This window comes from Corticium candelabrum, chromosome 6, assembly GCF_963422355.1.
Source record: "Corticium candelabrum chromosome 6, ooCorCand1.1, whole genome shotgun sequence".
Classification (NCBI taxonomy): Eukaryota; Metazoa; Porifera; class Homoscleromorpha; order Homosclerophorida; family Plakinidae; genus Corticium; species Corticium candelabrum.
In genome coordinates, this window is record NC_085090.1 from 2,416,567 (window position 1) to 2,437,594 (window position 21,028).

Here is a 21,028-nt window from a genome sequence, read left to right on the forward strand (position 1 = left end):
TAGCTAAAGACAAGCTACACTTCTGTTTAATTAACGTTGAAAATAGAATTGACTCAAAATATAGCAAGCCACGCCCTAAAAAAGTGGGGGGGGGCTAGCGCCCTCTCTAGCCCCTAAGACGTGACGCCCTTGGCTTCAGTCAACATCTACGCAGATCACATGGTGCACTGCAAGATCTTGAATCACGCAATATTTCATTTCAGACAGAACACTGTGAAATGCTCGGAATTGACGCAGCAGTGGAGGGCACGGAGTCAGATGACTTCGATACTTCCGGGCAGAGAGCAAGGTTGGACACGTGTGACCCATCAGACGTGAGACTCTCGCAAACGGCTGAGTATTTGCTTGCTTTAAAAGCAGAAAGTCAGCTAACTCAAACTGCGGTTGACAAAGTAATGGATGCGACGAGCAGTTTGATTGCTTCTGTCCTTTCAACTCTCAAGCATCAATTTCGTCAAAAATTGGAAACCGTTGAGAACCTACAGGACCAAGATCAAGTTATGGACTTGTTGGAATATTGCTGTAAGGATGATGTTTTTTCCAACCTAGGTACAAGATACAAGCAAGAGACTTTTTTTCAAGAAAAGTTTCACTTTGTGGTATGTACTTCAAATTGTAAGGAATTGCACTCTTTGTTGTCAATATAATCTCTTTAATTAACCATTCATTTGTTAATAATGCACAGCAAAATTATCTTAATTTATCTAGTAATTTCATACCATGCACTGTATTTATTCTAATACATACATATATATACCAGTATATATATATATATATATATATATATATATATATATATATATATATATATATATATTGTATTGTTGTTGTTTCGCACACAGAAACCTGGTGCAAATGCGTACAGAAAAGGAAAAACACACAACTACTTAAACCGCTAAATGAATATGTTAGCTTATTGTCAATCTGCTGAAAATAGACCAGCACATAATACTTTTTGTTTTGAAATCTGCTACTACCTCACGATAGAAATCGTTTCTATGTTTACCTGATCAGCATTTGACTACACAGGCTGCTACATGAGACAGTCAGACAATTAAACTATGTAACAACATGCTGAAATGGTACAGACATACTATAGAATACAATGACACATATAGGCAATGGTGAAAACATTACAAGGACACAGTCAATTTGAAGGAATACAGTAATGCATATCTGTAATAAGAGTATATTGCATTGTAAGGTGTTGAGGCACAAAAATATAGAAAATTGTAAAATAAACAATCTAGTGTATATACAGTGAAAGCTGTACTAAGCAACTACATGGGGACCCGGGAATACATGAAGTGGTCGCTTACAGCAGTTAGGACAGGTGTACAGTAAGGAAGCCTTGCACCTCCACACACCTTTATCCCTGAATGCCAAACCCAACATACGGGACTTCCCACTCTGTTGTGTCCACACAACCCTTATTTCATGTGCTGCAAATGATTTCCTATGGCTGCCAGCTGACGTTCCTTTCTAAGACAGCCAAATGACTTTCACTTGGTCAGCCAATCGCACCCCGCTCCCTTTATGCAACTCCCTTTATAGACTTCCGACCGAGCTAAGTGAGATTAACACAGTACTTTATGAAGCATTAAGCGTCCTAACCGTACACCTATATGAGAATATTTGCGAAATGAGACTAATTGGGTATGAAATGGCAACAGCTCTTTGCAAATGCATGTGTGTCGGTGACACCTCTGGGCGGTGTTAGCAAAATATACCTATCTTGTGGTCACTGTGAACAGGTGTTACTTGCTGTTGGGCAATTGAATTAGTTTTAACGTTTAGAGACCTAACTGCTCTACTATTGGAGCGTACTCACTCGAGGTATTGTTACGATTGGCTTTATTTTCTCCGCAGCCCGATCGTCTACGCCCACCTCAGTATTTGCAGAAGGATTACGGCATCTTGCTTATTTCCAAAATTCGCAAAAAACCTACGTGTTTATCCAATGTTTAGAATATTTTCGGTACACGTCAAATAATTTTTCAAGCCACGCCACAAGTTTTTTACAGTAGGGTGTTGTTCGATGCCATGGTTATATCGCGCGTTAGAATGACGTACGATATTGGAGCAGACGGCTTGAAACGCATTTCTTCGCTGTTGTCTATGTAAAAGATAGGTATCGCTTTGTTCTACCTTCCTCTTGGTTTGAATTACAGCGTGTTTTCGTTTAGAAATATGTCGTCAGGGCTGGTGCAGTTTCGACTCCTGTGTATCCAGTAATCCAGACACTTCATCGTTTATACGGTTAGAACGTACTTTGAACTGGTTTAGGTAGCTATTCGCGTTTATTTCATGTCGATAGACTATGCGAATACGATTCAAGCAGGATGTTTGCAACTGCCGTTTATCAGATCTTTCTCACGCCTTTACGTGTTGACAAATGCAACTAAAAGGAGAGTAACTAGGTAAAATGATGTTTTGCTTACCTCCTTGTAAATGGAAACATGATGTTTTCAGAAACAGTTTACTTCTATGAAACATACTTGGCTATTATCCGACTTTCTACGAATTGTGGATGGTTACAGCTCATTGTCAATTTGTTGACCTATGTTTTCCATATTGTTTGAATCTTTAGATTGTGCTACAACGACTTTAGCTCGATTTGTACGACTTCTGTTATTTTGACATTTGATCTGACAGGTGAATGTGAACAAAATCAACAGAAAAGGAAGTATTGCGGTGTTATATTTAGTTGTCTATGTAAAACAATGATTCTACTATGTTGCTATGTTTTTTTGTGTAGCATTTTGCCCGTTTTCAGGTAGAAAACTACTGCTGTTTTAGACAGTTCACTTTATAAAATATACTTGGATATAGTCTGAGTTTCGGGATGGTTACAACACATTGCATTAGTTGAACTACGTTTTCCTTTACTCCTGCTTGAATACTGACATTGCTGCAACCATTTTGGAACAAGCTATGCAACTTCCCGTTCCGGTGAAGTTCAGGTGAAGGAAGTGAACTTAATTGTACATTTGATAGAAACATGACCGAGCAATCTATTTATTTACAAAGCTATAGAAACAATAAACATTTAGATTAGTAAATTTACAGCCAATATCTTTCCTGAGTGTGGAATTTTAGAAAACATTGCCTTTTCGGCATGCAACATAACTTATATTACATACACTGCAGTAGGTAGCAACTGTAGTGGCCCCTTCTACCTTATATCCTGCCTCTGACCTAGCTTTTGAACAAACTCTACATCGTGAACGTTTTCCACTATCTGTGTACCTTATCATATGACCAGGAGACGAATCCAGTCTCACCGACAGTGGCAACAGTCTTGGCCGTCCGATGTCTTTTCTAAATGCTCTCCTTCGGATGAGCTGTTCGATGAGAGATGACTTGAATCTTAGAAACGGCTCTTTGCTGTTGATGAGGCACTTGTAGATGACAAACGAGTTGAGGAGCTGCGACTCTAACTCGTGCCAAAAGAGCCGTTTCCACCATTTCTTGGTCCGCCGGCCCCCGTTATAGAGAGTGATTAGTTGGTCGTTCCTATCCACACCTCTCATGAAGACATTGTAATCACGGACAGACACCGGGCAGTCGAGGATGGTTGGTTCATGTCCTCTATGGGGGCGTACTTTACACCATCGTTGTTGGTTTTCTTTGAGAGGGTGGATAGTGGACAACGCTCTCACTAATCTCTTATCCATCCAAGTCACACAGAAGGGAGTTGGATCTTCTGAAGTCGATGGTCCCCATATCTATGTTTTGTTCCTGAGCTTTTGTTTTTTGCAGCTCTTTTAGAAACCCCTTTGTGTTACTTCTGATGGTGCCGCATCCGTAGATGCTATGATCGAGCAGGTGCAGATTCAGATCGGGGTTGGTGCAATAGTTGTCTGTGTTTCCCATTTAGTTAGTTTGTCTTTCATAGATTGCTTGAATCCGATTCTTCCTTGAAGGGCACCATTGCTTCGTCAACAGTGACTTCTGGCCCGATGTTGAATAATAGTTGTTTCTTCTGGGGCGGAAGATCACTGAAGGATCGGATTTTGTACAAGTTTGTCATAAAATGGGGAGTTTCGTGCTGGTTCGTTGATCTTGTCACAGACATGGATATATCTTGATATGGCATAAAACCTGTTTCTTCTTGCCATGACTCTAGCAATGCCAGTAGTGAACAGCGTTTCGTATGTTCTCTCTGCCAGTAGTAGTCGCTTCTTGGCAGCTTGATGATACCCATGGCAATGACAAGACCAAAGTAACATTGCATCTCGGCCACTGTCACATTTTCCCACAGTCCTCGGTGTTAAGCTGGTTCAGCAGCACGAATCCACCGTGCGTAGTCATTCGTATGTTTCACCATAAAATCCTGGACCTCGTCTTCACATATTTTGAGGAAGATGGACAGTGGGGTCCTATTGATGTCATTGAAGGTTGGCCCGGCAACTGGTCCCGAATATGGACGTGGTGGTGTCCCATTGTCAACTCGGTCCCACTTCAGTTGGTAAGATTTCGGGACATCAGTTACCGAGCCAGGAGCTTGACGCATTTACATATGTACTTGATGGATTTTACTGTATTGCAGTACTCAACGTTAATGTGTGCATCGAATGTCTTAGACATGATAAAGCAATAGGGGACCACCCATTAGTTGTCAATTTCCACTTCGTTGTAACCTGAGACTGTGACTTTCGCTGTAAAGTTACCATCTCCTGCCTATCTTCTACGGTGTAGATAGTAGGGTCGACATTAGCAGGGTGGAGTTTCTCTTCAAGCCATACCAGGATATGTGAATGGGGGAGGTCTCGCTTTTGCCACTCGATGGATCACATGTGACAGCGTGTGGTGGTGCCAACGATTGCACCGTTGATTAGCAATGCTATGAGCGATTTTAACTTTAGGCGAAAGTCTCTGGCCAGATGGTCGTGTCTGTACTGGGATGTTTGGCCTCTCATCAGCTCGTTATTTTTATCTTCGGCCAAGAGGGGTTGCATGTAGAGTTATAAACAGGTCAGGACTGCCGTACTTTCTGACATACGTCATCGCATGTTTAGTCTTCTCATGTATGTACCTGGGACCACTGGTAAAAAGATGATGGAAGAATGATTGCTCGCCCAAGGTCAGTAACCTGGCTATTCTGGGCGAGAGCGTCTTCGGTGGATGTAGCTGTCGACTCGCAATTTGCTCTGATTGTAGCGTACGTACTGGAGACGCTTTCCTTCGATCTTAGCGTACATATCGACTAAAACCTGATGGAAGAGGTTTTTGGTTCTAAGTATTTGGTTGAAATCGTTGTTCCTCACCGAGATTTTGTAGGCGTAGAAGTCCGTAGCGAATTATAGAAATCCGTAGTTGGTAGACACACACAAACCTGTTCTTGGGAAACGGCTGCCAACTCTCTCGATCTGCTTCCCCGGCCGTCTCAGCCATAAGCGACTTGAACTCACCGAGGGCGATGGTTACTGTCGTGCTCTCGGACACGGAAAAGGAAGAAGGAAAGCAAAATTGCGTTGGCTGTCACAGAGGCTATGTGCGCAATGACACGGTTGCGGCGGCAGGGCTACGCGTGTACACTTCTTTTCGATGCGCGCGGTACGTTCCGGGGTGGAGTCAACTCTCTCTAACTGCGTTAAACCGCTTTTGAAAGAAGCGTTTTAGCTGAGTAGAAAATGTGGTGCTCAAAGTCTTTCGTTTTTGCATTACAGCGGTGCGTAATATGTTTGTGTACGCGTGATTGTAATTATTTTCTATTTTCAAACGTAAAAACCAAGGTATTGCATGCTTACCGATTTAGCATGAAGACAGTTAGATAGTGCAGCACCTTAACCAATTGATTGTGGTTTTGTGTTTTGCCGCTGATGGCCGCTGATCTCATTGTTTTACTAATGCAAAAGTTGTGTTTTATTTAGATACTTTTAATTAAATCATTTTTGATAGCTTACTGTGTGATACTGATGTCATGAAAATAATTAGTACTCCAACGTTGTAAACAAATACATATTTGAACAGATAATGCATAAAACGAGAATATTTAAGGGAAACTATTGATATCTTTTAAAGAAACGTTAGAAACTGTCATAGACTTATATGAATAATGTTTCTCAGCGAAGACTTAACTTAACAATCTAAAACCATTTGCGGTCATGAATATCGTTGTTTTGTTTGTTGCCGCACGAGGGAACTGCGTTAGATATGCTAGTACAGTATTGTTATTATTTCTTTAAACAAATCTATTAATGCCTACTGATTACACGTTTAATAGCAAATAGTGTCTGCAAATCAATAATTTGTGTGATTAAACTATTGCCCGGGCGAAGCCGGGCATCGGAGCTCGTACTAGATATAGCATTAGATCAAAGCCTGCTATGAATGATTTCTGGAATTAGAACAATGTTTGAATAGAAAGGTCTGGCAGTGGCTGTACCATCCGGACGGGGCTCTGGCGCCTAGGTTCGGGAGCTACATGCTGGTAATATCTTATTTCTTCTACAGCTGTCACGAATCTCGCAGAGTGTTATCAAATAAGCGGACAACTAGACCGAGCTCTCTCTTTATTCGAAGAAGCGTTAACAATCAGCAGAAATGAATTACCGTCTTCTCATCCGTCTTTAGCCTTTGGTAATTATAATTTTCAATTTAGAGAAATTCTACAATTGCAAGAAACACATAGAATTAGAAAAATTTGGACATTTTTATATCGTGTAACTGGAACATTTACTGTTCCTTTCTTGTAATTGTTTTCGTAATTTTTATTGCGCAAGTGCATTTGCTACTAGATGTGACATTAAGAGTTTGCTGTGCTGTACTGCATGTTGCAGCTATGTGTAGCAACGAAACAGTTAGATGGAATACAAACGACTCTGCATGGGCAATATGCAATGATACACGTCAATTCTGTCTTTCTATACAATTTGTTTTATAATTTGTTGTATTGTCGTTGTAGTAATGAGTCTACTGTCGTCCTGCTACCTTCAGCACGGGCGGATCGATCGTGCAATGCCGTTGGCCGAGGACGCCTTACTAATGGCATCATCATCGCTGCCCAGCAAACATCCCAAATTGGGCTGGTGTACGGACGAGAAGCACAGTCTCCATATTTGTTAAAATAAATTGCAGAATTCCATCATGTATAGATTTCAACCAAGCTGCTGCATGTCATTACTATTTACGATCAATTGATGAAGCCATTCGATTGTACGAAAGAGCGACGGATATTTTCATTCATAATATGCCTACTACGGCCATTTCTCTGTCTACTGGTATGTTGCACTTATTTCTTTTGGAATTTTTTTTGACATAAAGAAGAAGGAATAATCTTATGCATAGACTCATTGTTACTTTAGTGAATCATCATCTCGCCGTGTTGTATAACGATATTGGACAGTACGACAAAGCGGCGAACCTCATGACAAAAAGTTTAAACCTAAGTAGGGGAATCTTACAGGAAAATCATCTTGGCGTTGCTATAGGTTAGTATTTGTTATTGTTGGTTTCAGTTGTGTTTTGTGCTTGATTATGTGAATTTGTTTAGCTCTAGTGTCGCTTGGTCACATTCTACTTGACAAGGGAGATTTCAACGAGGCCGTTGTCCATCTTGAATCAGGCGTATCTATCCTACGAGAAAAATTACCGAATAGTCATTTTACAGCAACAGGTACGAATGTATTGCATTGATGTTGCTACTGATATTTGGGTCTCAAACAAACAATCATTATCGTGTTGATTGCAGGTCTGTATGATCTTGCATTTGCTGCACTGAAACGAAACCAATTGACAGAGGCATATAATCACGCCACTCAAAGTTTACGTCTGCACCAGTATATTTACCCAAATAATCACAAATATATAGTCTATGGTATGACCGTGTTATCCACATGAAGTAGATTATGTTGTCGGCATATTTCTGTTTGTTCTCTGCAGCTCAAGAGTTGCTTCATAAAATCAAAGAAAAGCTATCGACATCATTAATTGTAGTAAATGATCGTGACATTAGCAAAGTAACATCTGGTAATAAAGATGTGTGAAAATAGTTATAGATAGGAGGTAGTACACATCATCTATTCTACTTACAGTACAGTCATTGTGACACGTTTTCTCAGGGTTCTTGCCTAGCTAGTTACCTTAGCAGATTGTATCGTACAGTAGGACACCACATACCCGACGGTCATGGGACTGAAAAGACGTCAGATAACTGAAAATGTCGGATAACTGACGCACTTTGAAAAGCGACTGCAGAATACTTAAAGAAGCTCAACATCTAAATTGTACGTGTAACAAGTAGCACAATACAACTTCTTTGACTAGGAAGAACACTAATGGAAACTGTCAAGACTTAAAGTAACCACTAATCTTAGTCTGGATCAATGCTTTCGCTCTTCTTGCTGTAGTTTTCATCAGCAACCCATTCAGTAAACCATTGTGCTTACTGAAACTTCAGGTTGTTCTTACAGGTACTGAAGAACCGTTTCTAGAGCTTCACATTTAATTTGATGGTGGATCACGAATACAGTTCAGTACACACAGGAATCGTATATCCTAGCATGTGCACAGCCTTGCAGTTCAGACAAGCCGTGCACCGTCGGATAATTTGTGCTTTCGGGTAACTGAGTGTCGGATAAGTGGTGTCCTACTGTATTTGTATTGTGACTATTATACTGTAACATCATGCATTTCTAGCCTCGACACTAGGTCTCCCTTTGCTTTCGGTGGTCCGACCGCGCGAGGATAGCAACGGGACTCTATCACATGATGTTCTCTTCGAAAGCAAAGGGAGGACAGTAACTCATTATGTCACGTGACAAGCTAGCTTGTCACCTGATCTATTTTGCAAATGATGATTGGTCGACTGTAAATCACATTTGAGTTACTTCCTGATTATTTCCTCGGAGACATGCGGAGATCAGTAAACAATCGCCCACCTCACAGGTGTCATTTAGTGTGCTACAACAGCTTGTGTACCGACCTAAGATTATCGTTTGGGCGCATTTGTAGGTTGCAAACAGTTCCAGTATTCTCCCTACATCGCAGTGAGTGAAGGTATCACTTTAGTAGCCTGCAGCGATTGCTTCTGGAGTAGCTTCAAGCTGACATCAGCCACGTAGAAATTTCACGCGTAGTCGCAATGGCTTTCGATCGATTCCGGGAGCGCGATGATAGTTTAAGACAAAAGCATACATGTACAGTAGCCTAATCGGTATTGCGTAGTCTTCTAGTCAACGACAAGAGAGGACAGAGTCTGCGCGTTGTCTTTTTGCGCGCGACATGGCCGTACAGTCTTTGCGCTCGTTTCTTTACGCTAGCTAAACAGTAAGCAGCATCGCAAAGGCCAGCATGCATAGTTACTGACTGTATTTCGCGCCTTTCCGTTCCAACACCTTGTGGTATGACGGTTTAGCTGCTGTAAACGAAAACACACCTGATGTCTTTTTGCAAGTCTCTAGCAATATGAAATAAATCAACAAGGGTGGGTTTTCCTAATGACATAATTAGTTAACTTGTCACGTGACATAATGAGTTACTAGGCCTCCCTTTGCTTTTTGGAGAGAACATCACGTGATACAGTCCCGTTGCTATCCTCGCGCGGTCGGACCACCGAAAGCAAAGGGAGGCCTAGTGTGGAGGCTAATGCATTTCTGCGATTTAGAACGGTCATACAAATCGACAGTTACAGCATTAATCTGTTAAATTTGCAGATATTAAGCATTTCTAGAGAAATTTAAAATGGATACTCAATACAAATGTACGTGTGTCATTTGACGGTTTGCAGAGATTAGTTGGAACGAGCCGAACTAGAAGTTCTATGACTGCAAGGCAGAGGTCAACCAATACAGTGAGATAGAATACAGTATTTATCTAGTGTCAAGCAAACACGGCAACAACGATATCCAAAAAAGGTTGCATTACCGTATTCCAAATGCAGCTAGACTCACTGGCGTACATCGAACTAAAGCCTCGATCAAAAATGTCTGTGAGCGTGTCAAGGAAACGTCAGTCAGGTAAATCTTTGCCCGCACTTAAAGTAAAGTAAAGTGAAGTAAAGTAAAAAGGCGTTGTTTTACAGTGATTGATCAGCTCCCAAACTTGAGGGGAACACGCTACGTCGGTGGCTCTACCTACAATCGATCAGTTTGTTCAAGAACAACAGGGAGTGTTGTTGATGCAACCAAGAGTTGCTACAAAGTGTTGGAACACCAAGATGGTGAATATAGCAATTTCTAGAGTATACAAGCTGTTTTTACAGCTGGCAAACAGCATATTGCAGTGTAAAAGCTCTTCAAGAGGACTTGATTAATCACCGAACGCATTCAATAAACAGATTTGCCTTGCTTTTTGAGAGTCAAATAAACTCTTCAAACAATACCGGTGTCCCATAATAGAGAGGGCGACCGTCCCATTTTCCATCATCTCTAGAGAAGAGAAGCGAAAATCGACGGACTTGGCTCCAACATGTTAGGTACCAAAAGAGAAGTACTCCTCTTGTGTGAATACCCAATCCATGAATAAGACGCTTTGTTCAGCGATAACTAGCAGCTGTCCCTTATTGGGATACGTCCAATATTGAAGAATCACACCGTTCTTCGAAAAAAGCTTGAGACGCTAAGAAATTAAATCAAACCGATTAGATGTTACAGAAATGGTGTATGAATGATTAGTCTTTACTTTGATATAAAAATGGCAAAGTAGCTTGCTTTGATCATTTGTGCCAGCGTCCGAGAACGTGGCATTGTAGATACGGGACTCTACATACGGATGGTCGAGGGGTATGAGCAGAAGACATGAACTACAAATTTACTTTAGGTAAATCTTGTTATTATGCCCATCATGTCAGACAAATTTTTCAAATATTGCAGTGTCAAATATCACGAATTTAATACATGTTAATGAGATTGATTAATTTTGCTAAATTTGAAACTTGAATATATTTGTTAGAATTGTCTGTTAGTGACATGATATAAACACTGTTGTTTGCCCTGTCAGTTCTATAAACTTGTGGAGTTCTACTAGAACTTTGTTCTCACTATGTAGATTACACAATCTATACATGCACTACAAGTTATCTTCATTCCTCGCAAGATGGATTTTGACTTCTTTGAGACAACGCTCTCATAATTGCGACTGCCGTGGCACGTGAGTGATCGTATCTAAATTGACACACGCAATTTAGTGTAAAAAGTTTGGGAGCACTTGTTCACAAAACCGTAACAAACCTGCTTTCAAAATAATACTGACGCAAACTGTCGTCGATCGTCCAACGAAGACAATCATCTGGGTAATTTTATCAATATTTTTATAAATTACATTATTTGTAAATTGAAATCATGTTACGCCAACCTCCATCTTCTAACACTGTCAGCTTGGATAGGAGTAGAGCTTTCATCCATTGTCTTTCCACTTGCTAAAAAATTAAGCGACAGTATTTATATATATTTACACACACACACACACACACACACACACACACACACACACACACACACACACACACACACACACACACACGCGCGCACACACACACACACACACACACACACACACACACACACACGTATATATGTATGTATGTATGTATATATATATATATATATACTAGTACACATGGCCCGTCCTTCGTACGGGCAAGATACTGTAGTGTAAAGATAGGTCTGTGGAACGTCACGTGCAACCTTTGTTGCGAGGTCCCGGATATGCTGAATGAATTCGAATCTTGCTCTTCGCGCTTGTTTCGATAGAAATCGACACACTCCCCGTGTAGCGCTTGCTGCAGAAAACGTGTAGGTTGGATTCGGTGCAAATGCAATCAGAATTTGGAGAGAAACGCAAGCGATAGAAGAGTAAGTTTCGTCGGCAAGAGATATTCGATCGCTCGAAGCTTTGCGAAGGACGGCGATGCATAGGGTCTACACGGGACTGGTGCGGGCGTGTGTTCGAATGAACTGCAATGTGTAGCGTTTACGTCGTCGAGAAATTTTACGCGGGGGTCGATCCCTCGAGAGGGGACCCTGTGCGTAATTTTTTTAATTTTTTACGCAAACCTTCCCCTGTGCGTGCCGAGTGTGCGTGCCGATTTCGGTTGCAAACGGACAAAAGACGTGGCCGCCAAACGCGAACATGCACACAGACAGACAGACAGACAATTTGAGCTTTATATATTAGATATATATATATATATATACTAGTTTTATATAGTTTTATTTTTATTTAGTTATAGTGCATCTCTAACTGCAGGCATGCCTATGACCACATTGCTAACCTGCTTGTTGTCTTCCTCTTCGTCATCTAATACAAGGAAGATTACGTCGTCAAACACTAAACATATAATGACAATTGTGACAACGACATCAGTTTGCAATAGTTTGTCTAGCATTGCATGCACCGTAAATGGTCGCCCATAGCCAAGACACGAAACAGTCGCATCGTCGCCGTTTACGTGCAGACGGACCAGGGTTGATCCACTTGACAGTCTCTTTCCAAACGTATGTCGATTTGTCGACGATACCACGAGTTGCCACCTAAGAAAATATACAACTTGAATTTCTAGTTGACAAGAGTACATCTAGTCACGCTAACCTAGAAATCAGTAATATTAAGCACAGTAAAGTATGTTTGTTAATAGTCTAACAATAACAGTAAATACTATAATACTAATAACCATAGCCCAGTTTAATAGTAACAATAACGACCAAAATGATGATAAGAACAATAATGTGTACGTTTTAAAAACACATAAACACAAACAAATATACAAGCAAACAAACAAACAAAACACAAACACACACACACCCTGAAAACCTAAACGTCAGGAGCTGCCTCTCAGAGGTCACGCCCTACAACTGCCGAAAGCATTGTCTTTCAGTGAGACGACCAACAGTAGTATAGATGAGTAATTTATTGAGTTCTATGCATGCACCCACTAAAGTGTCAACCTTCCATGTATAAAACTAGCTATTGCTGTAATTGGCATTTTTCAATGAATAGTTTGCACATCAACATTATTGCACACGCTTTGGAGAGGAGAGAAGGGGTATTGGAAAGCGTCCGTTTACAAACACAGACACACACATACACATACACACACAAACATACACAAACACACCCACCCACCTCCATCCCCCACACAAACAAACCAAACACTCAGACACACAGACACACAGACACACAGGCACACAGACACACACAAACACACACACACACACACACACACACACACACACACACACACACACACACACACCACACACACACACACACACACACACACACACACACACACACACACACACACACACACACACACACACACACACGCACGCACACACACACGCAACTTGCGTTGCACTGTACCTCGTTCGTGCACAATAATTCAGATGAAAGTCTTCGAAACTGTTGCCACAACCGAGACCCATTCTCATTCTCATATTGCAGGAGCTCTGCACTTGTCGTATATGATACTGTTGTCGGCAGTGTTGACGACACCGACCTGGTCAGCCATGCTGAACTAGTGACCTCATTCGAAAGGTACATCTGATCGCACAAAAAGGGCATTGACTATATAGCAAGTATACGTAACGCACGCTCTATATAGTATGATGCATGTGTATTTAATGAATAAATGAAACTTTCTGTAGATGCATCTCGCATAAACGCTCCTAGACTCTATCTTCAACCTTTCTATTCACTGAGGAATTCTCTTCGTGCAATGTGGTCGGTGATAGAGAGTCTTCTCTTCTATCCTTCACGATTTTGTCGATTATCTCAAGCAACAACCTTGCCAAATATAAATGACACAAAAAATGACGTCGCTTGGCAAATCATACCTTTCCACACTCCGTCTGAATTCTTCGCGTGCTTCTGCGTCGTCCTTCCTGTCGCAAACTGCTGTAACTGTCGCTAATTCTCTCAACTCGCTTTCTTTGTCTACATGTTCATCGACAACTCTGTAAAACAATTTCAGAAAGATTAGTCCCTAACGATTAGGATCCCTCTACAAAGTATTAATTGATTAATTAAGCTCAGGCAACAGATGCGGGAGAGCGAATAAACATTTAAGGATTATCAATTGATATTTTACTTTCTATTTAAATGCAAAAATATAGCTTTTAACCGTTAATCATCTAAATAATTATGACGTCACAAGTAGTTGTCACAACAAGGAAACAGTTTTGTTACTTTGTGCTTCTTACCGTTCACGTTCTGAAAGTGTTTCTGGGTTTGTTTATTTATCATAAAACAAAAGCGTTAACTTTACCTTTTCGTCACATTTTTTCGTTTTCCTTTCAAATTTTTTTTGCCTTCGATTATTTGGTTATTGTTATCTTCGTTAGCACATTTGGATCAACAACAGCCCATTTGTAACGATATAATTTATCAAGGCTCAAACCACAACAATATCATGCACTCGCACAAAGCACAATAAGCAAAGTGACGCAAACAAAGGATGTCGATATCAATAATACATATTGACATATATTTGTTGGGAGTAATACAGTGAACTTTAAAATAAAAAATAAATTTAATTTAAATAAAATAAAGCTATTTAATTAACATAATTATTAAAATTAATTAAGAAAATAGATATGAATACACGCAATCGGCAACCAAATTGGTGTTATATCTACTTTCATTTGAATGTCAAATATTTATGGAGTTTGGTTACATTGTTGACTTTGTGCAGGAGTGGATCAAGGGCTTAGAGGGGTGTGCGCGTTTGTGCAAAAAATCACTTAATTAATTATAATTAATTAAATGCACATTGAATCCACTAAATGTGAGATGTATTCACTTGCGTTGTTTAATTAACAATTTCCACCTTTTGACAGGTTCTGATATGTAGAGTTAGTTAATATTATACAACTGACGAAGTCCAGTTACTGCATATATATTGTTTAGCTCATCGGTCTGTTCTGTAATCTATCTCAAAGCGTTCCAAAGGTACACTAAACATCTACTAGTAGTTGTGCTGTACGTTGAACGAACGCGTCACTCATGCAATGCTTTGCTATACTCATCTGGTTGTGATGTCTGGTTTATTTTGCAAGTGTCTAATGAGCCTTAATAGTCAGCTATAATGTTCACAGAAGGCAAAGGTCGGCTCAGTGGTGTTACCACGATACAAATTTAGTACAACTGCAAAAAGGAAGGCTTCCAGTTTGTCTAATTTCTAGCGTTGCCAAATCTGAGAATGAAAGAGTTCCTAGTAAGCGCTTGTTTGGCTGCATGAACTGTCCAGGCACGGATCCAGCGGTCAATTTTGTTTGTTGGCTGGTTAATTAATATTAATAGACATCTCGACTACAACAGTTGAAATACTTACTTAGATGACAACGATCGGAGGCGACAACGACTGCCATTATTGTAGCACGCATCACCTCTAAAGTTTTCAATTTACGCGGATGTTTGTCAACAATATCGTCATAGCTTTAGTCCCAAAATGCTCTACTTAACCTTGAGTTGCTGTCTAATTAGACATTCCCGCAAACATCGAGGAAATGAGTTAACACCTTTAAGAACCTCGGTGTCCGGGCACGTCGGTCCTTATGATAGATCCGCGCCTGCTGTCTATTTCATAAAGTGCGAATTGCATCAATTGTTAATAATTTATGTTTCTAATAAGAAAAACTCAAAACCCACAGTTAAACTTATGTAAAATGAATTATTAATTATATTACTTAACAAGGCACTCCCCTTTCAGTCCAAAGAAAGTAAAACCATCTCGTCAATTATGTTACAATGTTTATGACGTGCTGTTCATTAGTTCTATACATTCCTACATGCGTAAATCTACGTCATTATGTAATCTACTTTACATAGAATTATTATTATCTAGAGATAAACTAGAGTTTCTGTTGCTTGTAGTAAATTAGAGTGACACTACAGTATACCATTTGGCTAGCACTCAGAAATGTCGCAAAGGCATCATGAGATACGTTCTAACGTAGCTCATCGTCGTCTGATGTCTCGACCTGCTGGAGGCTGTATTTATAAACTCCGTTACATTTGAGTGTAAGAATAAAATAAAAGGCTCCAATAATATTGAGTTTCTTATAGTTCTGACGTCGATATCATCCGTTCATACAAATTGTGTCCGTGATCTCCACCACTCATGACACAACTCCATAGATTAAACATCCCTTTGTATAAACATTCTCACAGCTAGTGGACGACAAGAAAACAAACAGATTGACAGAGACAGACAGATAGACAGACAGACAGACAGACAGACAGACAGACAGACAGACAGACAGACAGACAGACAGACAGACAGACAGACAGACAGACAGACAGACAGACAGACAGACAGACAGACAGACAGACAGACAGACAGACATACAAGCAGACAGACAGACAGATTGCTATATTTGAACTCTTACTCTACCAATAACAATCGCTAACTTTACGTATGCATAACTATAACAGTCAATGAACAGAATCTTGACCGTCCTTACCATACAGAAAATTATGGAAATTGCACTTAGACAACTTCAACAACTTTTTAAGAATCACACGAGAGTTGCAAGACTGTACAACTACAGACAGTTGCTTTCTCCATCTGTCTCTAAAGTCTGTTTCGCTGCTTTCTCCATTTGCATCTTTTGAAATTTTGGAGATCTTATTGAGATAGTCTTCCACCATAGGGCCCCAAAAGCCAAATTGTTCATAAACCAGTGGAATACATGTTGTAAAAGGATCCTGCTATAGACTGCTGTTGACCATAGTTTTGTTTTTTGCGTTTTTCTTTCAACTAACCTGCATAACCTGATATTTTGGCAGCTGATTGTACTATGGTGTCACAAGAATGTGGATGAGCAAGTGAAAAGTCCAGGTCTTTTGTCAAGTGTTCAGTGGGATCACATGTTGTTATATCCGGCCTGTTCTCAGAGTCATTGTACCTATTTCTTGGCTTAACTTGATGAGGAATATTTAACTCGTCTAGACATTTAGCCCAAGTTGACACGATTGTATTGTGTTGCCATATATACTGGACCACCGCCAAACTTGCAGATCAATAGATGATAACCATGTTCATCGAGGCTTGTACCACATTCACACCTGGTAACAATCTGGGAATATGGTAAAGGATAGCAAGTCTAAGAAATGCTGCCACACGAAATTCTGAGGACTTTGGAACAAAATTTTGGTGCTGAAGGAGTAGCTTGAAGCCAGACAGACAGGCATACAGACGGACGGACGGATACATACATACATACAGACAAACAGACAGACAGACAGACAGACAGACAGACTGACAGACAGACAGACAGACAGACAGACCGACCGACAGACAGACAGACAGACAGACAGACAGACAGACAGACAGATTATTTCATTGTTACAGATCCTCTACTTGTACACATCCTAAACTTCTATAATGAACCAGTCCTTCGCAGCGAAATATTTTAAAACATTAGTGGACTTTTACAGACAGACAGACAGATAGACAGACAGATAGACAGACAAACAGACTGACACACAGAGCGACAGACAGTCGTGCAGACCGACAGACAGACTGAGACAGGCAGACTACAGAGAACGGACAGACAGCTAGATGCCCGGATGTGCACATGTGCATGGCGTCTCTAGAAACTTTCTCTGTGCGAAATTATTTTTTGATTAGTTGTAGGAGATCATATACCTGTGTGCTTGGAGTTTCCAATTCCTCTTTACTACATGTCTGGAACTGTTGAGCGTGTTCTTGCTGTAAGACGGTGAAGTCCATGGTAGAGCAGCGTTCTAGACTCATTTTTACATGTTGCACTTACAGAATGGTTGATGTCATTGCCGTAACTGACTTTCAAAACTTGCCTAGTGTATACGCAAGTGTCCTGATCCGATCGTCGACTGATGTTTGATGGCGCCATCTTCACGTGACCAGACTTCTCAACTTTCTCCCCGATTCCTACTGTCAGTGTCAGCGCCTCAAGTCTTGATTAGGGCGCTTCATCTTCGGAAGTCTTGGATATGAAAGACAACTCAGGATGTTTTGTACCGGTGTTGGTGCAGTATTCTCTTCTGCATTTTTACCAGTCGGCCTTGAATGGTTTTTTGCATGATCATGACCTCTCAATGTTGATAAAAATAAACTAGACGGAGTTAATCATTTCTTCCAATTAAGTCTCTCTCAACATCTGTTGATCAATTGCAATTAAAACAGTCATAGAAGAGCAGCTGAATAGCAGATGAAAGGTGGTGAGTTATCAAGACCTGCCATACTGCTTGTCAGTCCTAGATTTGTGCATGTTTCTGCAGAAAAGAATTCAAAGTTCTGACTATGGTATCTGCTTTCCAGTATGCATTCTTCAAAAGCTAATTGAGCTAGTGTTTGATAGGTCTACTGATTCTTTTCCTCTTTCAAAAGAGTCATTTACGTACACTTGGAGATTTCTCATGTGGATCGGGTATTTTGGTCTGGAGATATGAGCATCTAAGGCGATAACAGGGATTCTCAGTTAGAGAGTTAGTTGCTATTTCTGAACTTCTTGTCTATGAAAATATTATTTCTAGTATTAGTGAGCTATTAGATATTAATATAAAAGATAAGGAGATGTATGATCAATTGTTTTTGGACAATGTCCAGTGCCATAGCTATGGTGGGTCCTGGGGAATCGGCCTCCTTCAAATTTGTCAATATCGACATAAACTTGCAGCTATAATAGTGCTCAGATGTAGTATGTTACTCGATTAATGCTTTCCTAAGTAAAGTGCATGTGATAACAGTGGTTCCTCGTTGAATCTAGATAGGATGCTAATAACAGTGGGATCTAAGATGTCCTATACTACAAAGTCGTTGTGTTATATAAACGATGGTATGTCAACCGATTTTGAGGACAACTTTTCCAATAATGTATACGTACATGCATGTATACATAAATGTTTTCTGTTTGTATTGAAAGAGTCCTTAAGACTCAGTGTAAATTGTTTACATACATACCATTGTCACATTAAAAGTGGTCTCCAGTATCTACTAATGTCTTGTTTTCTTGACTTCCCATCATCTGTATTATCATCCTCATGGTATGCAGGCCTAGCTTATCCCATGACTTTGACTGCTAGCCTACCTGTATGATGTGTTTCTGTTGGGGTCTTTGGATGTTTCATGCAGTGCCTATTGTACAGCATGTCTGAAATTGCATGCATGGACTTACTATTTCAATGAGAAAATAAAAGCTTTGCTCTAGTGGGCATGCAGGATTGTAATCTTCACTTGGGTTAGCCTCTTTGGATTTCTACTGTGGATATGACTGTTTTTGGAACCACAATTAGGGAAGCAGAATATACATGGAAGTCTTCTTTTATTGCGAAATTTGCTAGCAAGGCCAAAACTTTACGATCATCTTAGAGAATTAGACGACACTGACACTAGAATGTTGTTATTGCTGTTGCTCACTACATATATGAGTAGTCTCCTTTGATCAATCTCCCACATTTTTCAGTTCTCTGTTGTTAATCTGTAACCATAATTGGTTGTTATCACCTTTCATTTTCTAAGTCTAAATCATTACAAGACGACCACTGACTTCAGGCATCTTTGCTCATTTGGTTTGGTGGTTTTGGCATGTTGTCTCTACAAAGTACTGTATTTCTGTTTGTACATTCCTCTTGTCTTAAGGCGTTGGTCCAGTTTATGACAATTCATAGTTTGTGTTTGCGAGCTGTGAGCTGCTCAGTTGTAATATATAATTTATTATAGGCCTGGGCACTGCAGCGTGTCTTGAGAGCATTGCATGCAATCTCATTGAAGTTTGCACTGCACTGATTTGGAAGATTTTGGCATAGCAACTCATTTGAGGTTGGCCTGTGACATGTCATTGCATTTGGTAAGTACCTGTGTGAGTGTGGAAGGCAATTGACAAACAAGGGTTTCATCTTCTGTTCTGCTCTTATGAGTCCATTCATTGTAATTGCCACTATTTCCTGTGACTCATGATAGAGAGCTCAGATCTTTCTAATGGATTACTTTTATAATTTGTACAGTTTGTATTACTTAAAGATTGTTATATACTATTGTTGTCTTTAAATTTGGTTTGTACCTGTGTTATATCTAGGGCTTTCTATCTATACACTTCACCATATTGGTAACTAAAGATAATTTCTTAGAATTGATTTCGCATATGTCTTGAACACACATCAGTTCATGTTTGGACAACATCGCTTAACTTACATTTGACCACTTTGAAAGTTGTTCTGAAAACCTTGCAGCTTGTTGCCCAGACAAGTCACTTGCTGAAGCATTTGCATGTGATTCTATGAGCCATATATGCGGAAGATATATGTCGGGCTTGTGTCTGAGTGATCCTTTGTGTTGCTGACATGCATTCCAGATATAGTGCCCCAAGAGGGAACTGAACCTTTTAGGTGCGACAGAAATATATCATTCATTCATTCATAGTAGGTTGCTGACATGTATTCCAAAGATATGGCAAACGACTGTACTGAAAGTGTCTGTGTTTGTAGACATACTGTTTCAATTTATGGAAACATACTGAATCTATGTTATATTTTGGTCAGGAAGAACTTGTTTCTGCAGTGAAAATTCTGAAGTCTAGTGTCAAAAGACATCTTTTACAGACTTTTTGTACATTTAATTAATTAATAGCAGAGCTCTGTAATTAAAATTTAGTTTACATGAGGTGCTATCAGTTAGACTTTGTAAATACAATAGCCACATGATTTTAGATAAAGTTTTAAAGGATGTAATTTCCTAGATTAGACTTCCCACTTCGGTGGGAAGTTTCAATGAAATATGATAATGAGTAAAATTTAAAATATAGTAAAATTGCAATAAAATTTTCACCTGAAGTATACTTCACTAGTGTTTTGTCAACCCAGTAGAATGATTACATGTCATGTTTGTCACAATTCAGCCAAAATAGTCTACTTCACAAACTAGATAAACGTGCATGCAGTTTTGAGAAAGCTGAAGCACATAGTTGGCACTCCTCCTTCGACAATACACTCAATTTTCTGATGTAAACACATAATAAATTACCATTTGATCACATTATGTAAATTAATGAAGTAGATTAGGTTAAAAATATAGTTCGTTTTTTGTTAAATTTAGTTGGTT

At 39.8% G+C, this 21,028-nt stretch overlaps 3 protein-coding genes and 2 long non-coding RNA genes across 10 annotated transcripts; 4 read left to right on the forward strand and 1 right to left on the reverse strand.

The window, feature by feature from the left end:
• Positions 1-173: 173 nt before the first annotated feature.
• On the forward strand, positions 174-7,212 carry LOC134181284 (uncharacterized). 2 transcript variants are annotated; one of them, XR_009970118.1, is made up of 3 exons: positions 6,475-6,585; positions 6,911-7,036; positions 7,101-7,212. XR_009970118.1 is itself a non-coding variant. In XM_062648531.1 (2 exons), the coding sequence occupies exons 1-2, from the start codon at positions 219-221 to the stop codon at positions 6,911-6,913; spliced, it is 384 nt and encodes a 127-aa protein (XP_062504515.1). In that variant the 5' UTR covers positions 174-218; the 3' UTR covers positions 6,914-6,938. The 2 variants fall into 2 exon arrangements, 1 of the variants encoding a protein (XP_062504515.1); XM_062648531.1 differs by lacking the exons at positions 6,475-6,585; positions 7,101-7,212 and adding an exon at positions 174-599 and having other exon boundaries at positions 6,911-6,938.
• Positions 827-2,585, forward strand: LOC134181401 (uncharacterized). Of its 3 annotated transcripts, none has more exons than XR_009970143.1 (4): positions 827-2,131; positions 2,187-2,259; positions 2,318-2,420; positions 2,473-2,585. It is a non-coding gene; the product is annotated as an uncharacterized LOC134181401 (long non-coding RNA). The 3 variants fall into 3 exon arrangements; XR_009970144.1 differs by having other exon boundaries at positions 2,479-2,503; XR_009970142.1 differs by having other exon boundaries at positions 2,318-2,585.
• LOC134181283 (uncharacterized) lies at positions 7,213-8,008 on the forward strand. Its single transcript, XM_062648530.1, has 5 exons — positions 7,213-7,226; positions 7,311-7,436; positions 7,499-7,621; positions 7,697-7,822; positions 7,888-8,008. The coding sequence occupies exons 2-5, from the start codon at positions 7,373-7,375 to the stop codon at positions 7,989-7,991; spliced, it is 417 nt and encodes a 138-aa protein (XP_062504514.1). The 5' UTR covers positions 7,213-7,226; positions 7,311-7,372; the 3' UTR covers positions 7,992-8,008.
• Positions 8,009-11,026: 3,018 nt separating this feature from the next.
• LOC134180727 (uncharacterized) lies at positions 11,027-16,092 on the reverse strand. The gene is made up of 9 exons (XM_062647913.1): positions 16,019-16,092; positions 13,782-13,901; positions 13,632-13,731; positions 13,309-13,488; positions 12,341-12,476; positions 12,218-12,273; positions 11,299-11,362; positions 11,175-11,232; positions 11,027-11,108 (listed from the first exon to the last, which is right to left on the reverse strand). The coding sequence occupies exons 1-9, from the start codon at positions 16,090-16,092 to the stop codon at positions 11,027-11,029; spliced, it is 870 nt and encodes a 289-aa protein (XP_062503897.1).
• A 1,126-nt stretch (positions 16,093-17,218) lies between these two features.
• On the forward strand, positions 17,219-20,040 carry LOC134181234 (uncharacterized). Of its 3 annotated transcripts, none has more exons than XR_009970104.1 (5): positions 17,219-17,661; positions 17,726-18,150; positions 18,211-18,235; positions 18,291-18,417; positions 19,652-20,040. It is a non-coding gene; the product is annotated as an uncharacterized LOC134181234 (long non-coding RNA). The 3 variants fall into 3 exon arrangements; XR_009970105.1 differs by having other exon boundaries at positions 17,726-18,147; XR_009970103.1 differs by having other exon boundaries at positions 17,726-18,235.
• Positions 20,041-21,028: the final 988 nt, after the last annotated feature.

Bases quoted from the DNA above. Each gene is read 5' to 3' on its own strand.
- LOC134181283 (XM_062648530.1), top strand. From the start codon at position 7,373: ATGACAAAAAGTTTAAACCTAAGTAGGGGAATCTTACAGGAAAATCAT. The intron at 7,437-7,498 runs GTTAGTATTTGT...GAATTTGTTTAG, and splicing joins TCATCTTGGCGTTGCTATAG to CTCTAGTGTCGCTTGGTCAC. The intron at 7,622-7,696 runs GTACGAATGTAT...TGTTGATTGCAG, and splicing joins TAGTCATTTTACAGCAACAG to GTCTGTATGATCTTGCATTT.
- LOC134180727 (XM_062647913.1), bottom strand. From the start codon at position 16,092: ATGTTTAATCTATGGAGTTGTGTCATGAGTGGTGGAGATCACGGACAC. The intron at 13,489-13,631 runs GTTGAAGATAGA...TTGTGCGATCAG, and splicing joins ATTCCTCAGTGAATAGAAAG to ATGTACCTTTCGAATGAGGT. The intron at 12,274-12,340 runs GTGCATGCAATG...TTATATGTTTAG, and splicing joins GCTATGGGCGACCATTTACG to TGTTTGACGACGTAATCTTC.
- LOC134181284 (XM_062648531.1), top strand. From the start codon at position 219: ATGCTCGGAATTGACGCAGCAGTGGAGGGCACGGAGTCAGATGACTTC.